The sequence below is a fragment of the Octopus sinensis genome, linkage group LG28 (assembly GCF_006345805.1).
Source record: "Octopus sinensis linkage group LG28, ASM634580v1, whole genome shotgun sequence".
In the NCBI taxonomy this organism is placed as follows: domain Eukaryota; kingdom Metazoa; phylum Mollusca; class Cephalopoda; order Octopoda; family Octopodidae; genus Octopus; species Octopus sinensis.
In genome coordinates, this window is record NC_043024.1 from 13,792,825 (window position 1) to 13,803,641 (window position 10,817).

At 34.5% G+C, this 10,817-nt stretch overlaps 1 protein-coding gene across 2 annotated transcripts in view; it reads left to right on the forward strand.

The window, feature by feature from the left end:
- The window catches only part of LOC118768360 (protein fem-1 homolog CG6966-like), a 40,336-nt gene extending 30,874 nt beyond the window's left edge, over window positions 1-9,462 (forward strand). The window contains exon 2 of one of the 2 annotated variants that reach the window (XM_036514677.1): window positions 7,489-9,462. In XM_036514677.1, the coding sequence (XP_036370570.1) occupies window positions 7,489-9,335 (1,847 nt within the window). In that variant the 3' untranslated portion in view covers window positions 9,336-9,462. The remainder of the gene's footprint in view (window positions 1-7,488) is intronic. The other variant, XM_036514675.1, reaches the window with a different exon arrangement.
- The last annotated feature ends 1,355 nt before the right edge of the window (window positions 9,463-10,817 follow it).

Below are 10,817 nucleotides of genomic sequence, written 5' to 3' on the forward strand. Positions count from 1 at the left end.
TATACATATATATATATATATATATATATATATATATATACATATACATATACATATATATATATATATATATATATATATAATATATATATATATATATATATATATATATATATATATATATATATATATATATAACGGGAAGCTTTATGAAAATAACAAAAGACGAAGGCAGGTGGAAAACAAACGAACAATTGTATTAGTATGTATTACAATTGTATTATATATATATATATATATATATATACACATGTGTGTGTGTGCGCGTGTATATAGATTTGTGTGTCTCTGTTTGTCCCCCAATCCTCGCTTGACAACCGATGCTTCGTCGCTTGGTGTTCTTTGACTACCTTAGGGGAAATATTTACCAATAGTCCAACGATCATATTCAGCAGAATACAATATTTCTAAATATGGCAGATTTCGAAATAAAAGCAGCTCTACTAAAGTAAACATTATCGATCGCGCATAGGCATCGTAACCCACAGTCGGATCAAACCCAAACGAATTGACTCTCTGCCCTATGAGTTATATACAAATAAGGTGAAAATTATTTGCTAATGTGCCACGGTGAAGCACATGTGAAAGTAAATTAAATTACAAATTAAAATCATGTCCAGTAATGCATAAGTTATCGCTCGAACAGACAGAGTGTGTTTGTTTATACGCTGAATTGGCAGCGGAATAGCATTTGGTTGAGTTTTCTAGACGACGCTGAGTGTTAAAGAACACCCGAATATCAAAGCCGTAGCGGAAAACTTGCCTGATTGAATCAAGCGTGGTAGACGCCGATATTTCGCCATTATTGTGGTCCATGACATATGCAAATAGGGCGAAACGTATTTCCTGGTGTGCGACGGCGAAATACATGTGACAGCGCTCTCATACATTGCTGATAAAACATGACTACACAGCATTACTACCTGGCGTCCATTTTTAGGCAACTGACGTGTTGTATCGAACTCTCAACATAGGAGACAGTCAATGCCTGGAACCGTCAAATAACGATCACACGAGAACAGACGATGAGATCAATATTTGAAGTCTATGAAAAAGTGAATAATCCGACATTCCATGCGGAGCGGAAGATAAATGGAAACACTCAAAGAGTATTTGAGACGACGAGACACCAACAGTTGCAAAACCAAAGGACACGTAAATGAAACAATGGAACTTCAAATAATAAAGTTTCATACCTAAATAAAGACTTCACTACATTATTTGTGCAATGGTGCCAATCATATGGAGGTAAGCAGGAATTTGAAAACCATTTTAAGTAGATATAGATATATTCCTACACACAAGACAACTATACATACATATGTTAGATAAATTCATTCAAGAATATCAGAAAGAGACTTAAGTCACACATGCACACAGACACAGACACACATATACATGTATATATATGTATGTATGTATGTATGTATGTATGTATGTATGTATGTATGTATGTATGTATGTATGTATATATGTATGTATATATTTATATACGTATCTATACAGCCATAGTTATATCTATTAAAGCATATACTCATTCAAACGAAGTCTGTGAATTCAAGGAAGCATTCAGATAAGACAAGGAGCGTTGATCTTATAAGATTTCAATCACTGACGTAATACTTTCAGAGTATTAGTGAAAGACTTTAAGGAAACAACCTTCTTATCATAAAATCTCATAGAAATAATCATAATGTATTTCGAAATCTTGTTACACTACACTACATTTAGATTTATGCTTACCTGCTGAAATCAACCTCTAATTATAATTATATGTTCGCAATTTCAATTACCTAGTGCTTCAATAATGCATGCAAATCACGGCCGTTTATTTCCGTTCCAGTATCTCACTATCGCAGAAATATTTCCTAGTCTCACATAGTGAATTTCCGTATATACGTACAACCAGAAATACAACGAAAGTCAAGTTGTATTCTTTCCCGCATATTTCAAAACGAATGAGTGTGGTTGTGATACCTATCTTTCAATAAATATATAACCTGGAAAACTTTCATAAATGTTACCACTGTATAGGCATCTAATCAGGCATTTATATCTTACACGTTTAGTTAAATTGTTAATATATGAGTACATATAAACTCAATCTCGATTCTTATAAATCGTATCACTCGTTGATTTTTTCTACTTTTGAAGATGTTATGTTTTTTGTGAGATTATTAGAGGTAGCACAAGTTCATTTAACTGTATTTGAAGTTTGAGTAATAATAAGTTTTTGAGTTTCTAGAGACTTTGCTGATCATTAAAAATAAAAATAAAAATGTGAACTAATTCCAGCATTGTACCATTTTTCTTTGATTTAACACCTATCACTATTCACGTTGTCCTTACTTTAGAATGAAGACAATAAACGGAATATATTATTTATATATTAATTAATTATCTATTTGTTCGACTATATATATGAAGGACAATAATATACAAAATGGTTTATAGAAAAAAATATTGAAGAATAAATGAAATATAAATGTAATTTTGTAACTTAACGTTATGTGGCAAAATAATTGATTTTATTCTCTTCTTACAATCCCAACTTCTATAATTGAAATAAAACTAATTAGAGACTTTATAATATTTATGTTCTTCAGAGAAATATATAGTGTGTAATAAAATACCTATTTAACTCAAAACGAGGCCACTTCAGTCTTGAACTATTGGTTATACACACAAAAGTCACTGGGTTTATTTTTCTTTGATTTTCGTTTGGAGTTAACGGATACAAATTATGTTTATATATCAAAGTATCTGAAGATGCGTCGAGGAATTCTTTAAAAGAGGTTCTCGACTTGGATGTTTGCTTCCCAACCACATGGTTTCGGGTTTAGCCCCACTGCCATTTACCTTGGGCAGATATCATCTATTGCAGCCCCGGGCCGATGTCAACCTGGTGAGTGTATTTGGTAGACGGAAGCTGAAACACCCCCATCGTATATATATAAACAAACTAAGCCACAGGATATCAAGTATTGATGCAGTAAGACCTTTTCAAGCGTCTTCATGTAATTCGACAATGCAATCATTTCATCAATTTAAATACAGTGCCATCATCAGCTGCACAAATGAATAAATAGAATTTATATATATATAACCAGGAGTCACTTTTGCTTAATGGTACTGGGGGCTTAACTGGAATTTGGGCGGTGCAAAGTTCGATTCCTTGTCGTGGTTGCTGGCCACAATTTTCTGTCTTCTAAAGGGCAATTTCCCTATTTTCTAACCTAACTTCTCCTCTGCGTTCTAGAATTCCTCTATCTTTTGTACAATATATGAGAGTCGTATATATATATATAGAGAGAGAAAGAGAGATAGATATATATATATACATATACATATATATATATATATATATATATATTATATATATATATCTCTATATATATATATATATATATGTGTGGTGTGTGTGTGTGTAGTGTGGAGGCGCAATGGCCAAGTGGTTAGGGTAGCGGACTCGCGGTCGTAGGATCAGGGTTTCGATATTGAGCGAAAATACCTAAAAAAAAGCTCCACGACGCTCCGGCAGGGGGTGGTGATCCCTGCTGTACTCTTTCACCACTCTTTCTCTCACTCTTTCGTCTGTTGGCCTGCTCGCTTAGCCAGCGGGGTGGCTTCATTCGAAGGTTAAAAGAATGCGAACGCATTGTGACCAGCGACGTGTAGCAACATCTGATGGTCTGGTCGGTCACGTGGTCACGTTATATATATATATATATATATATATATATATATATATAGGAGTATGTGTGTATTTGTCACCCAACACCGATTGACAACTGGTTTTGGTTTGCTTACATGCCAGTAACTCACCATTTCGCCAAAAGACCTCGATAGAATAACAATCAAACTAAATAATGTATATATTGGTGTGGATTTTTTCGACAATAAACCTCAAGACAATTGCCCTGCTCTGCCACAGACCAAACACTGAAGTAAAAGATAGACATGTCAGTTCGAATGTTAGAGTATTTGCTTATGTAAAACACAATTGCAGTTTCCATATGGATAAATTAGCTCACCAGATTCATTCCGGTTGCCTCTAATATGTTGTATATCTTCATTGTGTAATGAGTAAAAATGAATCAGCTTCTTCAATTTCTATGTACCTTTTAAGCTCAAATTATTAATGTTCAATAAATCACTAATCTCGCACAGTTTGCTCGCTGAACTAAAAAATCTAGTCCTAATTTTGAGATTATTAGTAAGGAGTTATGGTCAGTAAATCTCTTGCCTACAGGTTATGAAAGCATTACTTAAAGATATTTCCCCGCCCGAATAACATTATCTAAATTGTTGGTGCACAAATAGTCATATCCTTTGCAAAATATTTGATCCGCCTTAATGCTTTAGCAACGTCTATACGCGGTGCTTATACGCAAGAATGATAATAAAAGCAAACTTGAAGAGAAATGCTCTCCTCTAAGCTAAAAGCACGTCCCACAGTCTAGAATTGTAAACCTTTACATTAAATCCAGCTTTTTAATACAGTCGCTACGATCACCCAGGTTTTACAGAATATATATGAAACCGATCATCAAGGGCTGATGTACGAGGAAATTAATATAATAGGTTTGATTTCCTACCGGGAGAGCAGAGGGGATACACTGTGTATCCATGCTTTGTCTGTCTCTGGGATTGTAGATCTAAGGAGGAGTAGTGGGCGAGAGTGTAACGACGAAGGGCTCAATAGTGAGGAAGTGCTCAATAATGCTTTTGCCCCATCTATCGTCGCTGATGCTGAGGGAAGCGAAACCGAGACCGCTTCACAAAAACAGAAGCATCCGGCTAAAAAGCGTGTGCAGAGGGAGTTAGAATGAGACAGAGAAATATATAAGAATACATAAGGAACGAGAGGGGATGGATTAGGAGAAATGAGTCTGGGATATAGTAGAAAATAGAGTTAGCGAACATAGTGACGTGTGGTGAGGAAAAGTGAAGAGCAATTGATGCTGAGAAGATTAGCTTAACGATGAAGGATAGAAGCATATTTACTTATGCATTATATATATATATATATATATATATATATACTTATGCATTTATATACACACATACACACATACACACACACACACACACGCACACACACACACACGCACACACACGCACACACACACATATAAGCGCAATTCGGTATTTCGTGATACATTAATATGATATATTAAATATGTCATAATTATATAGCTAAAGCAATTAAAACCCAAAAGAAAGAATGCAAAATAGCACCTGCAATTGCTAGAAACAAGAGCTAAAAAACTTATTCCGAATAGCCACAGAAAAGGACCAGCCTCACAGGGACCGGCATTAGCAAGGCACAACACCTTTCTGCGTGGAGATAAAACTCACTGAATGAAATAATTTGATAAGACCCTAACATACGCTTTCGAAATTTAACCATTCCAGTTTTGCTTCTCTTCAGGGGGCTCCACAAATTTCCTCCGGGTTAAAGGAATAGCTTGTTTCTCATTAGCGCATGAGGAATATAACCGTTAAAGAGCGAGCGCCAAATTCAATGTGGTTTCCCCGTAAGGGTAAAGACCCCCTTCGGTCATGAATGACCATGGGATTGCACCTAGAAAGTTACCCTCCTAGACACAAGTCCGGGCAAGGTTGTTTATAGAAGACCAGCAGTTGCCCATGCATACCAGCCTCCCCTCTCCACGCCACCAGTGTTATCCAAGGGAAACACAGGTTGCTACAGCTTGGCACCAGTGACGTCGCAACTCATTCATACAGCTGAGTGAACTGGAGCAACGTGAAATAAAGTGCTTTGCTCAAGAACACAACACGCAGCCCGGTCCGGGATTCGAGCTCACAACCTCACGATCATAAGCTCGATGCTCTAACCTCTGAGCCATCCCCGTATATGTATATAAACCTATAACGATAACTTACTATTATGATTTATTAAATACCTTATAATATAATAATCGTTTTACACAGATTTTCGAAATATATTTTTAAACCTTTATTTTTTTACTGCGAATTCCTTTAAAAACAACTGTGTTTAAATCTGAAGTTCTTAAATTTACAACTTCAGGCTCCGCAGCCCACTCGAAATTTTGATTAATCAGTGGAAAATTAGTTTATAACACGTTTGCCATTCCTCATTTTATTTTTTTCATTCTTTGTTATGAATCGATTTGCGAAAACGTCACTTTTTGCACAAATTTTCGACTATATTTTTTTAAGACTATATTTCTGATTGTGAAATTCTTTAAACACAACAGTGTTAAAATCACAAACTCTAAAATATATACCTTTAGGCTCCGCAACGCACTTGAAATTTCGAAATTATGTGAAATAAATAGACTTTTCGACTTCGTTTTTCTTTATTATTTCTAATATTAGGTCATCGAATATATATTTTTCACGAGATCTGGATTACACATACATTAAAATGAATTTAAAAGTTTGTCAAGATAATTCTTTTTTTGGCAAAACGCACCTGCCCCTTGTGTTACGATTGGGTCAGTTAAACCAAAAAGCATAAAAGTTTCCTTTTCTGACGTAGAAGGACGATCGTTATCTGGCCGATTCCTTCTAATCAGTCTCTGAATGATCGATTGAGATACTGCATGATCGATTCCCCCAAAGATCATTTTGCGATTAGTCCGTTGATCCTGTAAAAATCTGGTTCTCTCTGAGGTCCTTTTTGTTTTGTCTCTACAACTGCAGTGTTTTAAGGAGTTGCACTTAAATGTGAAATAAATCTTTTGTTGCATTGTTTTTTAGACATATTACACTTTGTTTGGAACGATCGCACATTTTTTCTCCTCTTCACAGATTTTAGTAATACTTGCTACATTAGATAAAAGTTTAAGATTTTCGGTTTAACTGACTCAATCGTAACACGAGGGACGGATGCCTTTTGCCGAAGAAGAATTATCTTTTTTGCTACAATCTCGACAATTTGTTTAATTGAAGGATCTTTCTTACCTACATGATTTTCTTTTTCTCGGTCAAATAAAGCACATATGTCCTTGTAAGTTGGCAAACCTTCCTCGCTAAGGCCAAATGAAGTACCAGATATTAGATAGATAAATAGATAGATAGCAAGATAGATAGATAAATAGATAGATAGATAGATATATAGATAGATAGATAGATAGATAGATAGATAGATAGATAGATAGATAGATAGATAGATAGATAGATAGATATATATTTAGAAGAGTGTATATATTTGTGCTCGCACGCTACACATTCACTCACACACAATCACTCCTGCACACGTATATAACTTATTTTTAATAATTCGTGTCGGGGACAGAGAATAGAATCCGAAATGCAGTGAGTGTCGTACATTAACAAAAATTCTAAGAAAGAAAAGTTAAAGTAGTGTTTGTAAATATATATATATATTCTAGAAACAGAAGATTAATTTTTTTTTCTTCTATCTTTAAGTCTGCGATTTTCCTGTTGATTTCTTTTTCTTTATCTTTTTTTCTCTTCTACGGAATATTTAAACAGTTGAACGGAAGTTCGATGTCTCGAAACTGTCTGGAAGAAGAAAAATTGCTAAACTGCTGACTGAATTCATCAGAGACAATAATGTTTCCAAAGTGAAAACTATGTTGAAGAAATACAACTTGAAACAAAGATATATGATCATCTCATTGAAGGTTAACGGCTGTCCACTGTTTTTCGCGGCGTCAGACGCAGGTAACGTAAGTCTTGTTAACTATTTCCTCGATCAATGCGATGCCAACATCGAACAACGTGGAACGTATGCTGGAATAAAATGCACACCACTTTGGATCGCAGCACTTCGGAACCATTTTTACGTGGTAGTTACGTTGGCTAAACGCGGAGCTGATATCAATACGCAAGCAAGTTCTGGGAAGAGTGCCGTCAGTATCAGCTGTCGAAATGCTAAGATTGTTAGGTTTCTTGTACAGCAAGGTGCCAATGTTGACTTAACAGACTCAAGAGGCCGAACATCTCTGATGTGTTCGACCGAACATTTGATCATATGTCGTCGCTTGTTGTCTCTCGGAGCAAATGTTAACAGAATTGACCATAAGGGACAGGACGCCCTCCATTTCGCAATAAAACGAGGGCAATTAAAAACAGTTGATTTATTTGTAAGACATGGAATTAATCTTACGAGGAAAGATAATAACGGGACAACACATTTGGAGTTTGCAGCTATCCATAACAAACCGGATATAATAGAATTCCTAATCTCCACAAATCAGTACGGTAGAGAAGCCATAATATCGGCTTACGAACTCTTGGGTAGCCAGTTTGCAATGGATTATCACTTGACTTATAACGCAGAGCAGGTGAAGATATGGTGGTTTAGGGCCATACAAATGCGCCATGAAGACACATCTGAGGCCCCAATCACTAAAAACTTACCCAGTTATCAAAGACTGGTCACTACTATTATCGGAGAAGAATTTACAAGCGTTGATAATTTGAATGAAATTTCACACAATGCGAACGCAATGTGGACTCAAGGTCTGTTGGTGCAGTCAAGGATTTTGGGTCCCAGGCATCCGACTACGATCAAGTCACTAATGAGGAAAATATGCTTCCACATAAAACGGTGTGAATTCCACGAGAGTATACAATTATTGTACTGTCTGCTGAGTTTTTGTAAACATTTCTCTGATCCACTTCAGAACGATATCCTTGATGTGATAGAAACGTTCACATCGATTTTAATGCACACAATATTAACAAACAACACCAGCACCCATCATTTATCTCCTATTTTCCATTGCTTCATCAATTACGTGTGTTCACATGTCATTCCATACCTGAAAAAACAAGGGACAACAATAAGCAACCAAAAGGTACCCGATTTGGAACGTCTTCTAATTGAAATTCTGGATTTACTTGAATTAATTTTGAATTATCCCTTAGATGAATTGCATACTAAAGAATTCGAAAGCAGTTTAGCGGAACTCATAAGTCATCGGCCTCGTGGAATGAACCAAATAAGCTTGCTGCAACTTTCAATTCAAATGTACCATCCTCTTAACGTAGTTGAAATGCTTCTGAAATGCGGTGCAGACGTGAATTCCATTGACAATGAAGGCAACACCGCGATCCATTACGCCATTTTGTATCCTTCGCAATATCAGACAGAAATATTATCTTGTTTACTGCAATTTGGATGTCATGTTGATATCGTCAACAACAATGGCTACTCTGCGTTGGAATATCTCCAGCTTTGCAAATTGGTATCGAACCCTTTGAAATACTGCACGCTTCAGTGCATTTGTGCCAGAACTATTCGTAAACACAACGTAAACTACAGGCTTGTACTGTCAAAAGAATTGGTATATTTCGTTGATAAGCATGGCTAAGTACTACTGTTTACTGTAAATTTTCTAATGAATGAATAAAATTGTCTTAAACGTTTGTAATAAAGGGTCAAAAACAAATAAAAGAGCAATAAAAGAGATATTCTCTTTAAAATTACAAATAATAATAATAATAATAATAATAATAATAAAAATAATAATAATAATAATAATAATAATAATGATAATAATAATAATAATAATAATATAATAATAATAATAATAATAATAATAATAATAATAATAATAATAATAATAATAGTCAAGACCTACCAAAAACTGACCAAATATAAAGATCTTGAAATAAAAATTAGCAAAATGTGGAACCTGAAGACTAAAACAATACCTCAGATACCAGGGAACCCAAAAATGGCAGAAATTTAAAAGATAGTGCTCATATCCTACGCAAAATACTTTCTATATAATCTCAAGTTTTAAAACAAACACATGATTTTCTTATGGTTTCATAAACATTCTCTAGAACAAAACTATGTACAGAATCAAATATATGGCACCCTGGGCATAACATCAATATGAACTTCCCACTTGTTGTCTCTTGAGGTCTCTGGGTGAGACTTGGAGCCAACTTGTACAAATGTAAAGCAAAAGTCAAACATAAAATAATAATAATTATAATAATAATAATAATAATAATAATAATAATATAATAATAATAATAAAATAATAATAATAATAATAAGTTTCTATTTTATTTACATTATTTCGTTGACGTGTGTATTATATCTTTAGATATGGGACTATATACCTGCGAATAAGTTTTGAAACGGCTTGTTGTTTCCCTTGAAATATACCATAGACAAAACTTAGGTTTGACTTGGAATTCAGTAATACATCAACAACAGTTAGTTATTTGTTACCATTTTATAATGACAACCATTTTGATTATAACTGAATCCCTAGCGTATGCTTGGCTTTATCTGTAAATCATTTGGTCTCCATACTCAAGTAAACCTGCTATTCTTTTATTTTTCGAAAACTAATAATTTCTTTTCCTTGGCTCAAGATTTTAATTTTGGAGCGAAAACAGGATATGTTACGTGCGCCATTTAATTGTCATGCCAAAGAAGAAACCCCAAATGTATGCAAGAATTAGCAACTAGATCTTCCTTAAATGTCACTCTATATTATAAAAACGAATATATTCAATAATGTGATCTTTAGTTCTGAAAGAAATGCGCGATGGCCAGAGTTGGATTTCCTTGATTATATAAATAATCTGCTGTGATACATTTGGAAGTTAAATAGAAGCAAAAAGGCAAGGAATGTGAAATTCGTCAGACAAAAATGTAACTTCGACGCAGAGCGAAATATCAGAAAATGATATAGGGAAATATAAATTTTTTATTTGAATTAGCTTTGCTGATTTCATCGAAAACTGAGTCTTTGTACGAGTTCACAATTAATTAATTAATTCTGTATACTGATGTCCAATTCCAATCCACGTGTTGTTGATATTTATTTTAT